Raw genomic sequence first — 25,014 nt, forward strand, 5'->3', positions numbered from 1 at the left:
TTCAGGGAAGAATAGTCCCTCCTCCAGAGCTGCAATCAGCCGCTTCCTCTTGTAGTCGTCAGCTCGCTCTTGACAGCCCAATCGGGTGTTTCTAATGCATGAAGCCAAATCGAACCTTAGCATGCCGGTTGATGCCTTACCAGTTGGCTATACCTCGCTCTTCCCTCCTGTGAGAGGATGAATTCATCTCTACACCTCTGTGAGAAACTTGCAAGAAGGCCTCATGGATGGGGCCATATGCAAAGAGACTGCTAACAAATCTCCCTCTCTCTCTCTCTCTCTCTCACATGCATAAAGGACAGATTATCTAAAAACCATCGATTTGAAGGCAGACTTGCATCTCAAAAATCTGAACCCACATTTGAATCTTCACCTGTTCTCTCTGCTATTGGGCTTCAGATTTTTCATATGGACCTCCTTAAACAAATCATGGGAAAGAGAAACAAGAAAACTATCTTGATTGGTGAAAAAGAAAATATTGATGTGCACAATGGCTGTGAATAAACACATCTCAGGCCTGTGATATATATTACAACTTTCTGAAGAAGAAACCAGACTTCAAGAAATCACCTAACAGAAAGAAAAATGTAAGAAGGGAAGAAATCTTAGTTAGTTATCCCCATGGTTTGAGTGTATATGTTATGTGTTGTGTTGTGTCTACTCTAGATCTCTAACAAGACCATCTTAGAAAGAGAAATGAAGAATTGGGTCATCACTAACCTCAGGCTATCCACTGTTACCCTTACCAAGCTTCACTGCTCCACTCCTAGTCTTGATTGGGCCTCCATCCTGCAGCAGCCACAAGCAAGAGGTGTTCGAATATATGTATGTGCAATTTCTTAAACATAAAAAGCCACAGTTCTAGAAAGAAAAAGAGGCATGACTAAGGCCATAGTAAGTATACGCCACTGGTTCATGTCTCTCCAGTGAGGTGTGGAGCATGGGTTTTGTGATGGATTTATTTTCCTGAGTTCATAACAAGATTTTGAGAGAGGAACAAAGATACAAGTCAGGCAACAGTGACAACCCAAGCCTAGTGAACGGCTCTGCAACGAGTAAGGCATTATAATAATGCCGGAACTTCTGACAACATTGCCCTAGAGAGAAACAAAGACAAGTGATACAAAGACCTCAGGGTACCGGCGTTCATACACAGGGTGGGGTTGTGCCATAGTGATGGGGCATGTTCTTATCACTGAGCTAAGTCTCAACAAGACTACGAGGAAAAGCATACTTTCATGGAAAGACTTTATAGAGAGAAACAAAGACTGAGAAACAAGCTACAACATCTGAACGTGTTATGTGCCTGAAATTCTAACAACATAGAAATCTGAGGCCACTGCCTTTCACACTCAGGGTAGAGGTATTCAAGCCTTGTACACGGTGCGCACTTCATTACATTCTGAGTTCTAACAAGACGCAAAAGGCAGAAACAAGGATGAGACGAGAGTAAACTTACTTAAGGCCACCAGAAACAGAAAAAAAAACTTCATGTGGAGAAGCAAAGGCTAGAAACCATGATGCCAAGACTGCTAAACTTCATCCTCATGGTGGTGGTATGCACATGTCATATTGTACCAGTGTCATAGAACTTTCAAAGAAAATCACTAAAATAAGGAAACATTACATCCATGCACCATATTTAAATATGGCATTTATGGACTGAAATTTTATGGAATATTAATGTGAAAGGACACCAGTCCGATATTGTATTTACAATATCGGAACGGTCTTTTGCGCGTCCTTTTTTATTTTTTTCCTTACCCCTCGGTTCGATGTTCCAAACTGTTTTTTATTTTATTTTATTATTTGAATTATAGAAAGATTTCCAGTCCAAAGAACGGTCTGACATCACAGAACTCGGACCACAAGACTTCCTTAGAAAAAAAGGAAGCTATGCGGTTCGAGGTCTGTGACCTTGGACCGCAATCCTTCCCTCAAAAAATACCTTATTCTCTCTCCTTTTTCTTTGTTCTCTCTCTATCTCATTTTTTGTTAATTCATGTATTTTAGCAATGCAATGAGGTTTTATATATAGAGAGAGACCTACATCACCAACCTGCACCGGCTCCTGGCAAGACATGAAGGTGACAAAGGGAATAGATAGACGCCCCAAGAAGGCCATTTTGGTGAGTGTCAACACACCAATAATTGAGCTAGTGCAGGTTGGTGATGCAAGTCTCCCTCTCTAAATAGAACCTCAAGGCTTCCTTTTTTTTAGGAAGCCTTGCAGTCCAAGGTTTGTAACCTTGGACCACTCTCTAAACTGGGAATTTCCCTATAATTCAAAGAAATTAAAAAAAATTGAAAAGCTGGTCCGATGTTTGGAACATGGGACATAGAAGTATACTTGGAAAAAAAAAAAAAGGATGACCAAGCACTGGTCCGATGTTGTAATATTGGACTGGTGTACTTCTGTGTATATTTTACATAGAATTGTATCAATCCGTAAATACCATATTTAAATATGGTATGGACGCAATTGAAATAAAGACACGGACATCATGGAGAGAGAAACAAAAACAGGGTTTACTAAACAGCAATGAACACAAATCCAAAAAAGCTCTCATCTCCAAGTGAAGCACAAACCCCATATGCCTAAAGTTCAAACACGAATGTTCAAACAAGAGAAACATGCATAAGACAGATGCCCCATATGCCCAAACTTCAAAATGAGAATGTCCTGAGGGGAAAAAAAGAAACAAAGAAAGAAACACCATACCCATGCCCCACATGCCTGGACTTATTCTAAAAAGCGAAACAAAATGAAAGACAAAATGATCATCATAGGCATGAGCAACTAACCTCCCACTCCAGCCCTCCTAGCCCTCTTCATTATCATAGTCCTCATCATCCACCTTCGTATCAAGCTGTGCAAGCCGAAGATGATCGATTGTCATCCCTTTCATCTCTGATACTGACCAACCGGGATACTCCTCATGCTTGGGCTCAGTCTCACTCTCGGGCTGAAGCTCGGGCTCAGGCTTGGACTTGGGCTTGGGCTCACTAACAGAACCCGAACCGGAGGCCATGTCACCATTCTCGTCCAAATCTAGGTTCAAGTCAAAGTTCCTCACTACATGGACCGAAGGGTCTTGCTTGGCCTCTGTTTCTTCCTCTAACCTTTCGGCCCTTGGCTTTTCACTGTGTTGTGGTGATATGGTGGGGTCGTCCTCACACTTCTCGGCGTGAGCCCCACTATCCTTCTCATGGGCTCGACCTCCCCGCCCACCCCTGCCTCTTCCTCGGCCCCTCCCGCGCCCTCTGCTGCCACCTTGTGGGGCCTCCTTTAGAATACAAGACAGAAGAACCTTAGCCTATGACATTTTTGAAAAAAAAATTTCTTTTTTGTTTCTTGATCATATTTTATTTCTTTTATTTTCTAGATGACCTTCATAAGAAAGAGACTGAAATGAGTGAGAAGCCATATGTTATGCCAGTTTTCTTGAAAATAAAAAGAAAAGATCCTGATGTTGCATTATATTGTTCAGTATCATCACTTCGGAAAAGACATTTTTTCTTGAGAGGATAATATTTAAAGACTTAGTTCAGTGTAAATTGCCTGCATCTTTGAACCACCACACCACAAGGATAGCGAATGAGTTCAAATCATTGGCACAGGAAGGAAAATAGAGGACTGACAAGTTTTACCGTTCTGGTCCTCTTGGAATCCTCATCGCTATCATTATCTTCGTCATCAACAGCTTTTCTGAAGGAAGAAAAGGCAATTAGTTCCCCTGGAAATGAATACTAAACCAAGGCATTCACACACTAAATATAAAGTACATGCAAGATTTTACAATAGAGAAAATATAGCATAGTCCTTGGGTTAAGGTACATGGTACTCCATGGATAAATCCACTTCCATTCCCCAGACAGATGGTTGGAGATTAATGCAGCTTGGTTAAGGTCCCCATGGGGCCCACTCTAGTTTTAACAGATAGGGGATGTGGCCTTGGAGTACTATATACGTAGTCTGTTTCAGAACTGTATATTTCCTTTTATATTATGAGAAAAATAGTACAGTAAAAACAAGTTCGGGCATCTCAAACCTTCTCTTGGAGGCTGTCCTATCATCTCCAGCTGCATCTGAACCACCCAAATCAGGCACTTTGTTCACAATGTCTCTCAAGAAATCAAACACATTGTAGCTCTGAACACATTGTTTTCTGGAAAATCCAAGGGGATTATCTGTTATATATAAACTTTATAAAAGAAAAAAGAAAAGGAAAATCAGAATCCCGCTTTGTTTCCATTTCTTATTCAAAACCCAATATACCAGCATTGATATACAAGTTGCATAACTCAGGGCAGCCATCAGAGATGAGGCTACAGCAATAAAAAAAGAAGAAAAAACAACAGAGAAGGATCCAAAACCAAATTCTGAAAATATGTTCTCGAGTATTCAGAAATATCCATTTTTTGTGGCTTTCGAGCCCTGCTCATTAAGAAAGCATTGCATATAGTTTCTTGGGAGCTTGCTTGTCTTCGGCTCAAAAGCCAAGAAGCAAGGGCGCGTTATCGCATCCGTTTTCTTGCAAGAAGCAAGCGCTAGCCTAGCGCTAGCATTAGCGCAAAGTGCAGGATATACAAGAGAGTGAAACTCATACTAGTGCAGTTTGGCCTTACGCAAGTATGCAAAACCAAGAAAATAGTACGGCACTCAAAAAATGCAACCTGCATGGACCTAACTTTGAAAAAAAGTGATATTCCATTTGTTTCGAGAAAATAACAAAGCTATCCTATTTATGTGGATGAGATAACATCTAGCCTTATTTCAACAGTCTGAACCATGTATAACGATAAAAAAAGACAAAATTAATCTTATACATACACTCTTCACCAACAAGTTCAACTTGCCCTCGGCCCTATGGTAATAAGGTAGTAAAAAATGTCTTGAATTTTTTTTTTAATGGCATAAAATCTCTTCACTTAACTTTGACTAATCTTTTAATGGGCAAACATGGATGTATTAGTCACTTCAAGAGCTACTAATATCAGGTGTGCACAATTATTAGTGGATACATTTAAACATACACCAAAATAAATTTATGTAGTTAAGAAATCATGTTTTCTCAAGAAACTGTTCCCAAAATATTATTAATCTAGGAAAATATATAGGAAAAAAGACATGTACCCCCCTACTGATTATAATTCCAAATAAACCCTCCAATCTATAGAAAGTCCATGGACCCCCTCCAAACTAAAAGAAAAGAGTGTTTTCTCAAGAAACTGTTCCCAAAATATTATTAATCTAGGAAATATATAGGAAAAAAGACATGTACCCCCCACCCTATTATAATTCAAAAATAAACCTTCAAGTCTATAGAAAGCCCACGGACCCCCTCCAAAATAAAAGAAAAGAGCATTTAGACCCCTCTCGACCTTTTTCATTATTCAAATTACAGGATTTGCCTTCTTTTATTTTTTCTAATGACCCCATCATCCAAACACTAGAAAAGCTCCACCTCTCTCTCTTCCTCGCTAGTGAAACCCTGCTTCCCCCTCTCTCTCTCTCTCTCTCTCTCTCTCTCTCTCTCGTGAACCTCACAAGTAGGTTAAAGTAGAAATCCAAGTTCCATTAAGATGATGGGATTAAAAAAAAAAAGAATCAGACACATATTGTAATTTAGACAATAAATAAGATAAGGAGGGTAAACATCCTTTTGTTTTAACTGGGAGGGGGTCCATGGGCTTTCAATGAACATGAAGGTTTATTTGGGATTACAATTATAGAAAGGGGGTATATGTCTTATCACCTAATAAATACTGCTTGCCTAAAATAAAAAGGAAAATTTGTTCTGTTTGCATCCTCTCAAAATAATTATTTAAAGCCAAATAGCTTAGACCTCGTAGCTCTCATACTTAAAGAAATCAAACATTATTTAAAATTAAGCATGCAGCTACAACCTCTATGGGGCCAAGTCTTACAAGATTCATTCAAGTGTCAACCTTTATGTTGGATCCCCACCCCAGAAAATGGAGTTGATTTGTGATTCTGCTATGTTATCAAAATGTAGCCGCATAATGCGGTACTCGGCACCTCAGTTGCACCCTCACACACGGGGATTTATAATGTGGCTGCATCACATCAAGGGTGATGCACCCGCATATGTACCCTTACTCATGGGCAGAAGTTTTGCCACAGGTAGTGGCAAAATTGTAATTTTTCCCAAGGGTGGGAGGAAGGATTTGGAGGATTTAATATAATACCTCTGCCACCCCCCCCCCCCAATCACTCCCACCACCTTACCCCACCCTGCCCCAAAAAAAACAGAAAAAAAGAGACAGAGAGCACCATACTTCTATAGTTCTAAGGGGACTGAATTTAAAAATAAAAAATAAAGAAATTATGCTTTCAAAATTTTCAAAAGAGTTTGGGGTTTAGTCTTGAATTTTTGGTGGACTGTTGGATATTGTTTGGGCTTCATTTTGAAGGTTTTATGGTGAAGATTCATAAATTACAGGGTTTGTTCCAAGAATTCAAGCAGTCGGAAATTAATTCCTAGAAATCAATTTTTTTTTCACTTTAGGAGTTGAGACTTGAGAGTTGAGGGTTAGTTGGGAGTTGAGACATATCTTATTAAGACGTGAGAGTTGGCACATTGACTCATTGAGCTAGAATGTATATATTATCTTTTATATTTTATATGGTCTTTGGAGTTTGTAAGCTATGTTTACGTTGTGGTCGTGAACTTCTGATTGTGAAGCATTTTTGGTCTTTAAATATTATGTTAAATTGATAATTTTGGGAGGACATGGATGGAATAATCCAAGTCGATACCAAATGCAGAGAGGACCATTTTAGGAGGGGACGTAAATGGTCATGTAGGGAAGTATAATAGAGGATATGAAGGGGTACATGGGGGATATGGGTTTGGGGAAAAAAATGAGATGGGTGAGGCTATTCTAGATTTTGCTATGACCTACGACCTACAAATAGCAAATACTCACTTCAAAAAGCAAGACGAACATTTAGGAACCTATAAAAGTGGATCACATAAAAGCCAGATAGACTTATTCCTAGTTAAGAAGGTAGATCGACCATCATGTAAAGACTACAAGATTAACTCATGAGAGAGTTTGACTTCCCAACATAGGCTCGTGATTATGGGCACTTGCATAAAGACATGGAAGAGAAGGGGTGAAATTAATAAGTGTCCAAGAACTAGGTGGTGGAATTTAAAAAAATGAGAAAATAGACTTATTTAGAGACAAATTAATTAAAGAAGAAAAATGGAACTCTGAACATGAGGTCAAAGTTATGTGTATTAAGAAAATGGCAAAAGAAGTTTTAGAAGAATCTAAAGGGAAAAAAAATTAAATAAGGAAACTTGGTGGTGTAGTGATGACGTTCAGAAGGCCACTAGTGAAAAATGATTATGTTATAAAACTTGGCAATGTAATAGAAATTATCAAAACTTAAAATAATATAAAAACGCGAAGAAAACCGCTAAACAAATAATAAGTAAAGCTAAACTTAAAGCGTATAATAATCTATACAGTAAATTGAGAACAAGAAAATGTCAAAAAGATGTATTCAAATTCGCAAAAATGAGAGAGAAAAAGTGTAGGGATCTAGACCATATTAATGCATTAAAGTTCGGATTGAAGGGTCTTGGTGAAGAATGAAGACGTCAACGAAAGGTGGAAAGTTTATTTTCAAAAATTATTAAATGACAAACACAATGGGAACATAGCAGTAGAAAGAACCGTAGGCATAAATGAGGGCGGAGGTCATAGATACATTTGTAGGATTAGGATATCAGAAGTGAAAGAATCTTTGGAAAGGATGAAGTTAGGAAAGGCTTTAGAACTAGATGGTATCCGATAGAGGTTTGGAAGTGCATGGGGGAGATTGGTATTGACTGACTGACCAAGTTGTTCAACAAAGTGTTGATAACAAAGCAAATGCTAGATGAATGGCAGAAGAGTATTGTAGTACCTATTTACAAGAACAAAGGAGACATACAGAATTGTGTGAAATATCGAAGGATCAAACTTATGAACCACACGATAAAGTTCTGGGAGAGAGCGATTGAGCAACGCCTAAGGCATGAAATGTGTATCAGAAAACCAATTCAGTTTTATTCCAGGGAGGTCAACAACCAAAGCTACTTTCCCATGTAGGAAATGGAATGAGAAGTTTAGGGCAAAGAGAAATGACTTCCACATGGTCTTTTGTTGATCACTTGATCTAGAGAAAGCTTATGATAGAATACCTCGATATTTGATTTGCAGGGTGTTAGAAAAGAAAGGAGTCTCTAAGCACTTCATCGACTACATGAGAGATATGTATGATGGAGCACTAACTAGTGTACAAACTAGTAGAGAGACGAGTGAGTTTTCAGTGACAATAGGTGTACATTTGGGGTCAACCTTAAGCCCATACCTCTTTGTTTTAGTTATGGATGACTTAACTAAGCACCTACAAGATGAGTTACAATGGTGCATGTTGTTTGCAAGTTACAGTTTTGGTCGATGAGACCCGAAATAGCATCAACACAAAGTTAAAACTTTGCAGTGATTATCTAGAATTTAAAGGTTTTAAAATTACCCAGACGAAGACAAAGTATATGGAATGCAAGTTTAGTAACAATAGGAGTAGAGACGAGAAAGTAGTTAAGATTGATGGTCAGAAAATACTATAAAAAATGGACTTTCGATATCTTGGGTCGATAATCCAAAAAATTGAAGAGATTGAAAAAGAGGTTGCATATAGAAGTAGAGCTGGGTGACGAAGTGGAGATGTGCAACCAGAATTTATGTGATCCCAACATACCAATGAAACTGAAGGGCAAGTTCTATAGGACAGTTGTGATACCAGCTTTGCTCTATGGGGCAGAATGTTGGGTGGTCAAAAAACAATATACCCATAGAATGAGTGAGAAGAGACAGACAAGGATGTCGAAATAGATCAATGGCAAGCAAGAAGGGATATAATTAAAAAACGAATACATTCCAGAAAAAAAATATAGGTGTGGCACTAATAGGCGATAAGATAAGAGAGAGTAGACTTAGGTAGGTTGGTCTTGTGTAGCGCAGACCCAATACAACACTTGTTAGGAGGTGTGAATTAGTTCAAGTGGAAGGCTCAGAAAGGGAAAGGGATAGGCCCAAATGGACATGATTGGAAGTAGTGAACAAAGATATGGGGACTTATGGCCTCACTGAGGGTATGGCCATTAATCAAGTATCATGGTGGACCCGGATTCGAGGAGCCGACCCCAATTAGTTGGCAAAAAGGCTTTGACAATGATGATGATGATGAGATGTTATGTTATATTGTTAATTGTCGTTACTATTGGGATGGAATGCAATACTTTATATTAAATGACTCCAACAACTAATAATAATATATTAGAGAAAAGTATTGAATTAAAATTCTACTAATCACAAAAATCACAAATTCATATGTTTTGATGCATTCTTATATTTGTTATAATTTTTCTATTTTTTATTGACCGCATCACATGTTATGCCCCCACATCGAGCCACATCCCACATTGGACCCCCGATCGCATCGAATCTGCATTCCGCATTTGATAACCTTTTCACTTGAAACATGACAAACTTTGCTCAAAGCTACAAAATCATCTCAACATCCACCATAGGGGATCAAAATCCTGTAGAACCTAACCCTCTAAGGTTATTTCCTTTTGAAAATATAACTAAGTGGTTTGACAATCTCATACATATGTACACCTACATATATATACATACATACATTTGTACATAAATACGGATATATGTATGTATGTATGTATGTTTGTATGTTTTTATTCCAAATATAGGTGAACTCATGCTTCAGCATTATTTAGAAACAAATTATAGTCCTTGGACAAAATTTTGTTGCTTCTAAATCCAAGAAATCAACAGAATAGGACAAGAAAATAAAACAAAATTTTTGGGAAAAGGTTATATATGTCCAAAAATGTAAATATCAACAAGACCAATATATCTTGAAAATAATTAAGACAGTCTTTTAAAAACTTGACTGATTCACAGCAAAAACTTCACAATAAATGATCAGATTACTTAAGTGCGTGAGAACAAATACTCAAAAAGGTAAAGATAGTTTCAGTTTATATATATCTCCTTACATCCATCGAAACCAGATACTTCAGGGCATATTGGACATTGTACAGGATTAGACAGTGCCCAAGATTAGTTACCAAAGAGAAAAGCATTAAGTTAGTGCTGCTCATCAAATACATTTTTTAGACAATCAAATTGCTCATCAAATACATCTTTTGGACTATCAATCAAAATAAGTATAGAAGGAAAAAATGGACTCACAAATGCAAAGAACTCATCGTCTTTGCGCCCCTCTGGAGAGTAATTTCATACGTCTTGTCACAAAGATCCTGAAGGAATAATTCCAATGCTTTTGCTGCAGAACATCATCGAGTGAGATTCAAAATGATGCCATAGCTTCCTTCATGTACTCACACAAAACAGCAGAACAGGGACCTAAAAGATTGGGGGATTCTTATTGGGAAGAAACTTCCTGCAATAAGAAATAAGCATCTGCAGTTTCTGTGTGGGTGTAAATGTGTGCAGGACTGCACATGGGTGTGGTTTATATAAGGCTGAGGCCCTAAACAATCGAAGTAAGGCGCACCTTCAAATAGTGCCGAAATATGTTGTTTCCGTATCAGAAATCTTTATGTTGGCCTGAAAATTTATTTTCATCTCTGATAAATAGGCGTAGATTTAGCAGATCTATGAATACTTGAAAATTCACGGTTTGGATAATACATTACAAGTTGCATTGTTTCTAAGACTCGAAATCTAATTTTTCTCATGACCATACATCTTGAGGTCGAGATGATCAAACCGAGGGTTTTTCAGCATTGAAACAAACCCTTCTAGTGAATTTTTGAGGTGCGCCTTAATTTGATTATGCCTCACCTTTATATAAAATTTTCCTTATATATATGCCGTAGCTCGAAAAAAAAAGGAATTTTTGTTTACAGTTTATATCTATTCTCAAAACTAGTGAAATCGAAATAATTTCATCAAAGAATTTATGACCTAGGCATGTTCTATATAAGGATTTGTCTGTTGTGTTTACTTTCTCTTTATTTATTTTTATACTAGTGTTGGTAGGACTTTTTCCGTTTTTTCTGCTCTATAAAGTCATGTTCTTTAACATTCATAGTTTTGGCTCCCTTTGAATTAAGGGTCCTTTTAATGATTATATTAGAATTCGAGTCCCAGTTCTCTTGATCTATTGGCTCCTGGGGAGAAGCCCATGAAAAACCAGCAAAATACACATTTTTATTTGTTTTGAGTTTAGGTGTTACTGGGGATTTAGGCATTAATTGGAGTTCCAAAAGCCTTTTTTTTATTGTGCAAATATGTCTTTAGATTTACAATTCTTATTACCCTTACAGTTTAATTGTCTTTTTACGATTATAAATCTTCCAAGCAATGATGTAAAACTCCTACAGCCCCACAATGCTCAAGTAATATATCAGCAAATGGACATTCACCCACTAGGAGAAGTCAAAATGATGTGGAAAGACACTCACATACTAAAAGAGGAACTGCCATTGCAATCTTCCCCACATCCTCATCTGCTTGCATAATCTTCTTTATACGGGACTGCCAGATCAAATAAAAGAAAGAGTATCAGCAAACATGCAGATCTAGAGACCCCTTCCCCCCCCCCACACACACACCCAAGAAAAAAAAAAAACAAGTACCCAAAAATATATGAAAAGGAGACTACAGTCAATTGCACAAAAAAACATAATTGTTGGGTCATCACTGTCCATTGAAATGGACAATGAGGTGTTCATCACTGGTAATACTCCCTCGAACTCTGGCCATCATTTTCATTGACAGCAATGACCCAATGACCGATGGTTTCTCCATAATCCAATAGATTATAGTATAGTTTCCCGATACTAAATGCCTGTGTTATGAAAATTCCAGTTATATCTTAGCTGTAAAATTTGAAAATATGCTAGGGCAGGTTTTCTTTAGCCTTTTGTTTTCTTTTGTTCATTTTTTTCTTTTCTGTAACCGAACAACAAAAGACCCTTATCCACCAATTATGAAAAAGTATATACTCTCTCAAAAAGAGCAAGTTCCGGAATGATATTACAGAGCTAAATTGCTAATGCATTTCATAGATTGACATACAAAGACATATTTATGCAGAGAATGAACATATGTATGCATGCTAACTTAATTGGCTTTGGTTACTCTCATTTTTTCAACTATCATAGTATTTCTACTCAATGAGGTTTCAATTAAAATTGAAGTACTACACATTGATTCTTTAAGATCCTACAAAAATCACATTCCCAAGAAATCACATTTCAGAACTAATGCATACACCAACTAAATCCCACAAGGAAGAAGTGGCAAGGCCTTTTTACTTATTTAAAACGTGCCATTATGGCCGGAGTCAAATGCTAAGGCTCCTTTCTTCCACTCTTAATGCCAGCACTAGTTCTGGCTATTTTCTAAATATCTGATAGTTAGGTACCACTAATGGCATTATTTTAGTATCACTAGGTACCACTAATGGCATTATTTTAGTATCAATATTGAATTTCGAACACCATCATATCCCCTTCTATATATAGGACACCTCTCCAAGCCCTTCCCCCACTCCTTTTCCCTTCCCACACCCTCAAGATCCCTCTTGGTTGGCTCACTTGGGCATTGTTTGCTCCTTTCTATGGAAACATCACAAACTTGATAGATGTTGGAGAAAAAAAAGTATGAAAGTAAAACTCTAGGGTATGGTCAAATACTCGTCTTCAAAGTTTTCATCTTAGCTTGGAAACCTGATTGCCCAATCAAGTGAAAATTTTGGCATCAACTTCGATATTATATTATTCCTTCGAGAACAAACGTAGAGAACATTTGCTATATCTAGTATTGAAGCTGAATGCAAGCCATAGAAAGTACAGCAACTGAGCTTACTAGGGTCTGGGATCCTCTGTAATCTCTGGATAATTTAAGTGCTGCAATATCTAGAACCACTCAATCATGTTCTGTGACAATGTCAACGCAACTCATATGTATGTTATCCAATTTTTACCATCCTATATTGCATGAAAGATACAGATTATTACTTCATCAGCACAAAGGTCTTGTACTGAGATTAGAACTATGTGCCTCCTCTGCTACTCAGTTTGCTAACAGCTTCAAGCTTTTAATGCTGTATCTGAGAAATCAAATTACCTTTCATGTAACCTTTTCATTATTAATGAAGATCAAGGAGTGTCTCCCTTACAAATACATAGATTGATAATTTGCTTGGATCTAGCACCTAGCATTCCTCCAGGTTGGAAGATGTGTTTTGGTGCTTCTAACTATACAACAGGTCAGCTTCCTCACTGTTTGCTTTATCTTTGCTCACTTAGTCTTTGAAAAGGATAAATATCTTGCCCGCTAGCTAAGCACCAGTGACCATTCATCCCATTCAAAATATGTTACCCAACCTTTTGAATGTAAATGTCAGATTCAATCTCTTTTTCCCCATTCTGGTTCTCTTCCATCAGAGTACAAATCAGTAGTAAATTAATTGATGGTTGTTTTACCTAGAATCATTAGTTACTCATGACTCACCCAACGCTTGTTACAACTGTGTCCAATAAAGCTACACCAATCATCTTAGCTATTGCAACAAAATAGATACGACTAGACCAGCCTCTTTGCGATGATTATCTCTTATTTTCTTTATGTTCTCTGATACGATTTTTCTCATGAGCATGTTTTCTTTTATATGATTTGAGGTTAGACCTTTCCCCTCTTCTCAGGTTGGCATTTAAAAAGCTTGCAATCTTTTTTTGCCCTCTGACTTTTATCTCACGATTTGATGTAACTTCACATTCGTATGTTTTCTTACAGCACATTGATTCTCGACATGTCACAAATAAGAAGATTATCTGCAGTTCAAAAATTCATGGCAATAATTTATGTTATCATGCATCTGTGAAGCTAAGGCATCCTCTATTAATGCTTCCACCTTGAAACCATTCAGGAGGGATGAGGTAGGTTAGCTAGGATACAAACACAGTTTCATCTTCTATGTTTACTTCTTTTGTGATCTAGGTGAAAGCTTTTTTTCTTTCCTGGGAAAGTTGACTTTGTGTATATGCGTGCATAAGTTCTTTTTAATCACTGCCATCAAAATAAAACACCCGAATACACCTATTAGCAGGGATCATCTCACTAAAGGCTCCCTAGGTGGTGTTATCAATATTCCACGTCACAAAGTTGAGGGAAGAGGAAATCAAGATTGCTAGTATCACTCTCACCATAGATCTAATTTATCTTTTTTTCCTTCTGATAGAGAAATGTCAAAGACTAAATATCCCTGATCACATCATCCAATTGCCCAACAAGTGCACAATTAAATTATCATTAAGAACCAAATTATGTTAAAATGCAATAAGTTTTTATGAATAAGATAGCAGACACCCTAAAGATAATGCTTCAGAGCTTGATAAGACCAGGAACTGAGAAATGGGGTTTGGAGAGAAGGATTTTCAACCTTGATAGTATCAAACTTGACTTAAAATGTTGCATGTCCTATGCTTCGTATCATTTATATCAAAACTCAGCAATCCCAAGTCAGACTTGCTCGAGTTTCAAATATTCGCAAGCTGCTGAGTCTGAAACCAAAACGATAGGGCCCGGCCCAGTCTCACCGATGCCCAATATATTATTATCAACGTTCTTAGCACTCAACTGAGTCTGTCAGAGTCAGACTCAGCCAAGTCTGAATTTCCTGAATCGGACTCGCAAACCTAGCGAGTCCCAACCCTAGTCATAGTTCTATGCCACTGCTTCCTGTCATGCAGAACCTCACCCTATGTAACCCAAAAACAAATAAATATATTCAAATGAAACATTGAAGGCATAAAACAAACATCACAAGCAAATACACGTACCTAACACATGCATACAAAACATACACATCCAAACACACACACACAGGGAGGAAAGAAAGAGAGCGAGAGAGAAGACACACGTATAAGTATGTATATGTAAACGGATGAATGCATGCATGAAGTATGATGATTCATAACAAACCCATGTGGGGCAAATCTCAGAGATGAAGATGAACAGGTCCTTTGGTGTAATCAAAATCTTAAAGCAAATTGCTATTTCTAAATCCAGTTCTTGTAATGATAAATTAACGCCCATCACATGAAACAAAACCAGAAGCCAGAAACCCCCAATCCCACCCGAACAAGAAAACCCTAATCGCAAAACCCTAAGAAACCAACCCAAACCCGCAAAACATCCAACCAAAACACGCAAAATATGACCAATCCAAACAAAAATCAACATAAATAAAAAAAAACAGATAATCAGCTATATCAACAGAAAACAGGTAATAAACACTCAAAAATCAGTAAAAAAAATCACAAAAAAATCAAAAAAAAAGAGAAAAAAAAAGATGAAATCCCTTACCGCTGGAAAACGAGTATCGAGCTTCTTCCTCATGGTGCATCAGATACCAGCCATCGAAAGAGAAAATGAAAAAAAAATAAAAAATAGAGGAATATTTCACGAGGAAATACAAAGTTAAAAAAAAAATAAAAAAAGAGGAAAAAAATGTAAAAACAACGAGGCTAAGCTTTGTAATTTTAGAGGGAAACGAAGAGCTCTGCAAAATTCTAACCGCCAAAAGATTTCCCACAAAGCGATGGTAACAATCCTTTCTCCATTTTGGCGGAATTTTTCGTGCTAGATTTAACCAGGGTTAGCTAATTCGTTATCCTGTTGTGTTAATCAATGAAATGACTATTTTGCCCTTGTACTATTTTCAATGAGAGAAATTATCCATTTGTTTTCATGAAATGACATAGTCCTCGTTCAAAGGGTAGAAGAGGGAAAGTAACTAATGGAGGGTTGGCATTGTGATTTTCTTTTTTTTTTTATTTTTTAGTCTAATGGCCCAACCTAGCCTAGCCCAAGCCAACGCTCCTTTGGCCAGACCTATTTGATCAGTTTTGGACCAGCTCTAGGGGGACCGGCCATTGCTAGTAAGGGTGGCAATGGATCCAACTAGACCCGGGACCCAACAGGTAAACCCGACCGGGACCCAACAGGTAAACCCGACCTCGGGTCTAGATATGGGTCCAAAATTTGGACCCGAAAGGTCGGCTCCGGGTCTAGTAGGACCTGAACCGAATAATATAGGTACATGTTATGTGCGTATTTATAAATGTTACCAATACGTTTGTTTTTTAGGAATTTCCAATTATTATGTAAAACATTAAGAAATGTGATGTTGCCAATTATATAAATATATGATACTAAAAAAGGTAAAAAAAAAAAAAACTCATAGTCATGGGTTGGCAATGGACTGACCAGACTCGAAACCTAAAGGGGAGACTTAGGATGCGACAGGTTCGGGAATGGGTCAAAATTTTAGACCCAAAAAGTTGGGTCTAAGTCCAAAACCTAAACCCGAATACTATTCGGGCCCGGGTCCAGTCTGATTCAGCCGGACCCAACCTCTACCCGACCAGTTGCCACCTCCACTTGCCAGGCCGCTCGCGAGTTGCACACTCACGCCTCTAACAAGGTTTGTGAGAGATTTAAGACTGGAAATACATCTCCAAAACAATGTAAATCCATTTCTACTCGAGATCTAACCCGGCCTATTGCCAGCAATACTTGTGAGTTTGCCAGTTCATGCATCCACCTAGGTTTGTGAGAGATTTAAGATTGTAAACATGTTTCCATATCAATGTCAATCTATTCCTAGCTAAGATCCATCAATTTGAATCAAACATCATATTAGTGTAAATCTCTTTTGGTTTTTGATCCATCAAGTTGCTATGAAAACACAACTATGATATATGGGGACTTATAATAAATGAAAACAAAGGTAGGTCAAATTTTATTCTTTTTCTAGATTCGTGATTGTGGTGATCGAGATGTCCACCTATGGAAATTTTTTATTGAAAATCAATTTCCGATATGAATTTTGAAACGGCTCAATGTATACGTGTATCCTTAATGCACCTAAATCTTACCATCCATGTGGTTGCAACAACAATAATGGTTATATGCTTTGGGATTGTCTATAAATAAGACCATTATCTTTTATACATGGAGGTTACAATCATTAGTGTCCCTTAATTTTCAAAATGGTTGGTTATAAGAGTGTCATTGAATAGACACAAAGTTCCAAAAAACAAAAAACTTGAACTTTGTAGTTCACTCCAAAATGATTGTGACCTCCGTGTATAAAAAATAAATGGCCTCTTTGTAAACCGGTCTTTTATGAAAGTTGAATAAAGCTAAAACAAGAATAGGCGTGTACAAGTCAAATTTTAGCCAGGACCATTTCCTTCCTCACCATCCAACCCATTGATGCAATGGTGGTAACCTTGTACTCTTGGGAGGATATGTACCCTTTGTAAAGTCTCTAACTCTTTAAGGCCAAAGGAGTATGTGTTGCTATTTGTGTATATGTTTCTTCCAATTAAACCCTATAGTATTTTTAGGATTCCAAAACTTTTGAGGGCAACTTTAACTTAGTAACTAACTCTATCATTCTGCTCTGTCAATAGTTATACCTTCAGTGAGTCGGATTAAATGTCTAAGAACTTAATTTTCAATTTATTTATTTTTTAATTACTAAGTTGGTTATTCCATAATGTGTCCCAAAATTTTAAATTAAATAGGAAATGGAGTGGGGGTATTGATGGTTAGGGGGATAAGTGCCTCAATATAACATCCTAGGCTCCATTCCCTCTGTTTAAAAAATAATAATAATAAATTAATCCTCTCAATGCGAAATTTCCAACCAAAATAACGAAATATTGGAAATCAAGGCTAAAGTTATTGGTGGGCAATGGGAAGGGAGTCCTGGCCTTGTCAGAGTAGTCGTGACTTAGGCCTCTAAAGTTGGTCCAAAGGCCCAGCCCAAGTCTAGAATCTAAGTCTAATGCTTGGGTAGATTCACCTTGGGCCAGGGCATAACTCGATCCATAAATTGGGTAGGGTAAGACCTCCCAATCCTACATTGAGCCTGACCTGGGCTTGGGTCTGGCATGGCCTGTCCTGGCACATTGTCAACCTTCAACTGAGATGTGCTTCTACGCTCACCTAGGGGTGGTAATGGACCCGAACCTGACCCGGGATTAGACGACTGGATCCAACTATGGTATGGGTCCAAAACATGGACCGACGGTCCGGGTCCAAATATTGGACTCAAATACTATTCGGGTTTGGGTTTACGTGGGCCCGACCTGACCTGAATAGTGTTATTACTTAAATAATATTTAATATATAATATTTTAGTAATATTTAATTTATATAATTATATATTCTAGTTATAATATTAAATAATGCATTTATATATCTAACATAATATTTAAATATATATTTTTTTGGGTTGGGTCTAATAGGGTCCAGGTCGGGATCCCATAATTTTTTTTCAAGTCTTGGCCCGGGTCCGGCCTAAGTCCACCCCTAATCTAACCCATTTACAAACAAAAGAAAAGGAAGAAAAAAAAGACTTTACTGAGTTTTTTTACCATGGTGCAAAATCCAAAGTGGACATAAAAGTGTAACGCATTCTTGATAATACGAGGAATTTATAGGTCAGTCAATAATTCAGTGCACATGTTGGATCCTATTTGAATTCTACAAATGTTAAGGGTATTTTGGAAGTTAACGAATTTAATTTTGCCAATAATCTCTTCCATGGAGGTGGCTTACCAGGTTAAAAAGATTTTCCCCTTAAAAAAAAGGAAAAAGTTTATATAAGGTTGTAAATATAGAATTACGGATGCGCCACAAAAATCCATCGGAAAAATTGCTTTCACGCTGAAAAATGCTCTAATCGATCATCTCGACAACGATATGTATGGATATGGAAAAAAAAAGGATTTTGAGGCCCAAAAAGAGTCCATCTTGCAACACATTTATCTCGACCATCCATTTTCAAGATTTTCATATGTTTATACGTCTTCTTGATTTTAATTATTTTTAAAGTATAAACTTTTATAATTAGATATAAAAATAGTCCTTGAAATCATCTTAATAATTTTTCATACTATAATTATATAATATGATAAATTTTGGAATTGCACCTTAATTGGATTATTTAAAGGTTGCAACCTTATAGAAACCACACCCCAAAAATATAGTACTATCGCAGATTTCATGGGTCCTATTTGTACAATGCGTCAACTTTAAACAATCAAAATAAAGCGCATCTCTAAATTATAGGGAAAGTAGGGGTCGCAACGGGTCGGGTCAAGTATGGGACTCAGACCCTTACCCATATCCAAATTCACCGGACCCGGACCCGAAAATAAAGTGTGGAACCATGAACAAGGTCTGGACTCGGTCGCACCCGAACTGTATGGTTTGTGTAGAGCTAAGGCTCTAAACAATCAAAGTAAAGCGTACCTTCAAATAATGTCGAGAAATGTGGTTTCATACTGAAATCTTTGTGATACCTTAAAATATATTTTCATCTTCAATTATAAAATTTAAAGCTTAAAAAATAGTGTAGATCGAGCATATCTATGAAAACTTGAAAATCTTGAAAATTGATGATAAAAAACTGTGTTACAAGACACTATTTCCAAAACTTGAAATCCATTTTTTTTCATGTCCACGCATCTTGATGTTGAGATGATCAATTTGAGGATATTTGGACATCAAAACAACCTCTTCTTGTGAACTTTTTGAGGTGGGCTCTAATTTGATTGTTTAGAGCCTCGGCTCTAAATAAACTTTTTCCAAAATAAAATATCTATGTAAATAATAACCATATTTAAATATATATTATATATTGAAATTAATAGACCTAGTCCACCCAGACCCGGCCTTACTCAAACCTGACTTGTTGGGTCCAATTTTTGGGCCCATACCCAGACATGTATCGAGTCTAACCCTCGACTCCGGGTCCATTGCCACCCCTTGTCGAAAGATATAATTCTGTTGCAGAAACCGTGTGATGCTCGTAAAATCTACTTTTTATGCCTAATTATGAACTCTAGAGCTCCAAAACCTGTACATATGGAATAGATCTATAAACGTTTAAAAATCTTAAACAATGATGGTTCAAAAAATAAGTCACAAGATGCATTATTTTCAATGCTTGAAATCTTTTATTCTTTTTTTTTTTTTTTTTTTCATATTTATGCATCTCGAGGTCAACATGATCAATTTGGATGGTTTTCCAATATCAAAAAAAAAAAATTTCATTGAATTTTTGAAGTGCACCTTACTTCTGAAACTTTTCCTTTTCCGGTAACCGATTTCTTTTCACTTACTCCAATTCGCTTCAATTCATTTTCATCTTCTTTAGAAATGATGCCAAATGATTAGGTTACTCCTCTTAATTTTATAAACATTGGCTTTGTTTTGGTCATATTCTTCAAAGTTCAAACTTATGCCAGAAAGTAAGATGCTCCCGCGGGAGCATATTGTCACTTCCCTCCCTTAGAGCAAATTGCGACCCCATAGATGTAACCTCGTCAACCTTTCCAATAAACTTTAGACAAAATAAGAGCAATTATTAAGAAACTAAAGATATTCTGCTCCCTCATGAATATACTGTGCATTTTACTCCTTCAGGAGCCCAAATTTTGGAGATATAACCTCGCTAACACATAGATTAACATTAAAAAAAAAACTAATGGCACCCTCTAAGTACTTGAAAAAAATAAAATGTCTCAAGATTAAATAGAAACCATCCAATTTTGAGAGGGTGAGATCTAAACTGTTGGAAAACTCGATTTTCAAGTTTTTATCTTTTTGATAACAAGCATTTAATGATTGAGGTGGTTCCAAAATTTCAGATTGAAAATATCCTCCCCAGTAGATCTTTTGACTGAGGTAGTAAAAGTAAACTATGCTCCCGAAGAGAGCATAGTTTGCGTGCTATAATCAAAATATCCTAAAGTATAAACAATTAAACTTTTTACTTATGGGTGCGGATTGTATAGAGCCTAGGCTCGAAACAATCAAATTAGAGCCTACCTTCAAATAGTGTCAAGAAATGTGGTTTTAATGCTGGAAATCTTTTTGATAGCCTTAAAATATATTTTTTTCTTTATTTATAAAGTTTAAAGCTCAAAAAATAGTGTAGAATGAGAGATCTATGAAAACTTTAAAATCTTGAAAATTGATGGTAAAAAAATGTGTTACAAAATACACTACTTGAAACTACTTTTTTCTCATGTCCATGCATCTTGATGTCGAGATGATCAATTTGAAGATATTTGAGCATCAAAACAACATCTTCTAGTGAAAATTTTGAGGATAAACTCGAATTTGATTGTTTAGAGCATCGGTTCCATATAAACTTTTCCTTTTACTTATTTATCAAAATTCCTTAAAAACGCAACTACTATAACTCGTTACTAAGGATATATTTTTTTTAAAGGGAATGGGGTTGGGCCATCTGTGGTTCGGGGAGCTGATGCCTTAACATGTGTCCCAAACCCCAAAAAAAAATACCTTTTTAAAAATTAAATAAAAAAGTAAAATGTTCAATAGTTTGTCTCTTGGCTTTATTTTGATATTTTTTTTTTTAAAAAAGATCAATAAGTAAATAAACCCATACTAACCATAGCTCTACTTGGTCCCTCGACGCCCCAACTTTAGATGCTTGAAAATGTGCTCTTTTAGAGTTTGGGTTTGAAAAATCCGCTGTTCTTTTTCATCATAACAAATCTAGCACTTCTTTTTGTCAAAACCCAAAGAAACAATTAATAGGTATATATATATATATATATATATATATATATATATATATATAAACATATGAGCTCAACGGCCCAGATTGAAGTGACCAAAATATTTTTAAAAAATTATTTGATATTTTTTTTAGATTCTTCTATTTTTTATGAACACACACTCCAAATTTTAGATAATTCCGGTTTGTAAAAAAAAAAATGAAAAATGAAATACTATCAGACAATTGTGATCGTGCAATGAACTTTGGACGACGGTGATGAGGGTAGGCGAAATCACTGTTCATTTTCATTTATAGCCGTTTTGTAGTATCTTCTTATATATATATATATAAGAAAATGTTTATGGTTGTAACATTAAAATGTAGAACTACAAATGCACCTAAAAAATTCATCGCTAAAGGTTATTTTAATGTTGAAGACTCTCTAATTGATCATCTCGATATTGAGATGCATAACTATAGAAAAAAAACAGGATTTTGAGTCCCATAAATGGTGCATCTTATAACACATTATCTAGACCGTCTATTTTCAATATTATCATATGTTTATAAATCTACTTGATTTTAATTATTTTTAAAGCTTAAAATTTTATAATTAGATTTGAAAATAGATTTTGAGATAATCTTAAAAATATTTTACATCAAATTTTATCATCATGATGATAAAATTCGAAGGTGCGCCATGGATGATTTAAGGTTACAATCTTATGAAAAGCATATATATATATATATATATATATAACCATTCAGAAAATAGATATATATACCACGGCAAGTTCCCTCAATTACTTGTTGAAGGCCAATATGCAACATCCAACAATTAATTGATGGACTATGAAACAAGATTTTCAAATCATTTTAAACTCACAGTAAGAAGAAGTTTTCAAGAAAGTAATTATTTTTTTTTGGAAAATTATCAAAAGTACCCTTTTATTTTTCAAAAATTTTAAATATGTTATTTACTTAAATTTTTTCCATACCCATTTTTCATGTATATATTTATTTTAAATGCCCAAAATACTTTTCACATACCTATTAGATCTATAATGCCCCTAGCACCCACTAGAAGCTTCTTGTAGGTGCTTCCAATCCTTACATACTTAATAGATATGCAAGGGGCTTTTATGGACCTATTACGTCCGTAATGCCCCAAGCACCCACTTGGGTGCTTTTGGGATTCCAAAGAGCACCTACGTAGGGTCTTTTATAAAGGGACCTTACAAAATCTATTATGTCCTTAATGCCCCAAGTACTCACTTGGGTGTAGATTTACTCAACCGCCCAAGTAGGTGCCAAAAGCATTGTGGGCCTAATAGCTTTATAAAGGCCCTTTACAAAGTTATTAGGTCCATGAAGGGCATTCTTGGATGTTGAAATAAATCATGAAAAAAGGATATAGGCATAATTTTTAAGAAAAATAAGCTATTTATAATTTTTTTTAAAATAGAGGGATATTTTTGATAATTTTTGTTTTTTATTCTTATTCAATAAAAAAGTAGAAAAATGTGCTTATCACCTAAGAAAATGAATCAAACGAATCTACTCAGGCTCTCAACTCTTTTTATTTTTTTTGAACAAATTACATTAAGAGCCATGAAGCCCATAGGCATACACATAAAGAAACGCAAGTAACTTGGAGGGAGAAATCGGTTGTTGGGTGAATAAAAGATGTAAAGGAATGATTGAAAACCTTTTTTTTCTCCTTTTTGGCATTGGAGTTGAGTATACTGTTTAGATGAATATTTACTAAAGTATTCGAAACCAGTGCGAAAATAGGAGAAGCTAGAGGGTCAGTAAATAAATAAATAAATAAAAGGTTGTGGTTTGTATAAGGCTGAGGCTCTAAACAATCAAAGTAAAACACATCTTCAAATGGAGTGGAAAAATATTGTTTCAATTCTAAAAATCTTTGTGATGGCCTGAAAATTTATTTTCATAACTAATTATAAAATTTAAAGCTTAAAAAATAGTGTAGGTCGAACAAATATACTATTACTTTAAAATATTAAAAATTGACGGTCCAAGAAATGCATTAGAAGATGCACTATTTTTTAAAACTGAAATCCTTTTTTATTTTTTATGTTCATACTTCTTGAGATCGAAAAGATCGATTTGAGGATTTTGGGTATCAAAAAAACTTCTTCTAGTGAATTTTTGATGTACGCCTTAATTGATTGTTCAGGGCCTCGCCTTTATATAAACATTTTCCTAAAGGCACAAGAGTTATAAAGACTAGACCGGATCCGACAAATCAGAACATCAACTGTAGACCTGTTGGTTGAGTTGGGGGGCCTCCACTGGTAAGGCCTTAGACCTCACAGGACTGGAATTTGGGAATACTTAGTTGAATCTAGTGACTTATAAGTCCACTAGATTCATGCTAGACCACAATGTTTCTAGGTGGAAATGGAACTTTTCATATGTTGTTTCTGCCAATTTTAGCTAGATTTTTTTGTCCTTTTGGACACATTTAGGGGCGTTTGGTTCGAAAGCACTTTTTGGGTGGGATTTGAGCATTAAAATATGAGTATCAATCAGTTGACCCGCCGACTTGATGGTCAACCTAGAATGGTTCAGGTCTGGACCCAAATATTAGTGGATTAAGTTCGAGTCCGAATGACACAGACCCTACTCTGGGAGGGTTTATTCTGTGTCCAACCAAGACCTTATTGGGTCAAGTGGGGTTCGTCATGGTATGCCGAATCCAATATGACATGACATTTATATATAATATATATGTATAACTGCAACATGAATTATATATGTAATATAATACTTGCAATGAAATTTATGTCCTTTTATCTAGATCAGGACCAAACTTGCTCTGGTGGGTCCAGTCCATGTCTAATGACACGGACCCGACATGGGCTTGGATCATGTCTCAGTCTAGCTGGGACCCAGTCGGGTTATGTTATAGGTCCAAGTCTACCCAGACTCAATCCAACCCATTAACACCCCTAACCCAAAATCCAAAGTTTAGGGGGAGAGAAAGGTTTTTTTTTTTTTTTTTTGGCTACAAGAAGTACCATCTTCACCACATTACTCCATAATCCGTCCTTCAATTTAAGCCTTGACTGCCTACAAGAAGGATCTTCAGGTCCAAGGTTTAGAAAAACAGGTAGACATATGACTCAAAAGTTGCACCTCCTCACAAAAACCGGCACTGATTTTCTAAATTCACCAATGAAATAAGAAATCCCAGTCCCCCATTTTCAAAATCAAAAGACTTAATTGCACCAATCAAGTTGTGCAACAAGTCAGTCCCTAGATAACTAGAAGGGAAAATATCAAAAAAGGGGTTGAAC

The 25,014-nt window shown here is 36.2% G+C and overlaps 1 protein-coding gene across 6 annotated transcripts; it reads right to left on the bottom strand.

The window, feature by feature from the left end:
- Window positions 1–432: 432 nt before the first annotated feature.
- Window positions 433–15,725, bottom strand: LOC18427104 (uncharacterized). Of its 6 annotated transcripts, none has more exons than XM_088857426.1 (8): window positions 15,448–15,725; window positions 11,538–11,610; window positions 10,625–10,677; window positions 10,300–10,393; window positions 4,053–4,169; window positions 3,652–3,709; window positions 2,806–3,287; window positions 433–789 (listed from the first exon to the last, which is right to left on the bottom strand). In XM_088857426.1, exons 4-7 carry the CDS (start codon window positions 10,314–10,316, stop codon window positions 2,823–2,825), a joined length of 657 nt encoding a protein of 218 aa, XP_088713552.1. In that variant the 5' UTR covers window positions 10,317–10,393; window positions 10,625–10,677; window positions 11,538–11,610; window positions 15,448–15,725; the 3' UTR covers window positions 433–789; window positions 2,806–2,822. The 6 variants fall into 6 exon arrangements, with proteins under 6 accessions (XP_088713552.1, XP_088713545.1, XP_088713553.1 ...); XM_088857419.1 differs by having other exon boundaries at window positions 3,643–3,709; XM_088857427.1 differs by having other exon boundaries at window positions 10,300–10,510.
- Window positions 15,726–25,014: the final 9,289 nt, after the last annotated feature.

The sequence above is a fragment of the Amborella trichopoda genome, chromosome 1 (assembly GCF_054954075.1).
Source record: "Amborella trichopoda isolate Santa Cruz 75 chromosome 1, AtrichopodaSantaCruz75HAP2 v2.0, whole genome shotgun sequence".
NCBI classification, from domain to species: Eukaryota; Viridiplantae; Streptophyta; class Magnoliopsida; order Amborellales; family Amborellaceae; genus Amborella; species Amborella trichopoda.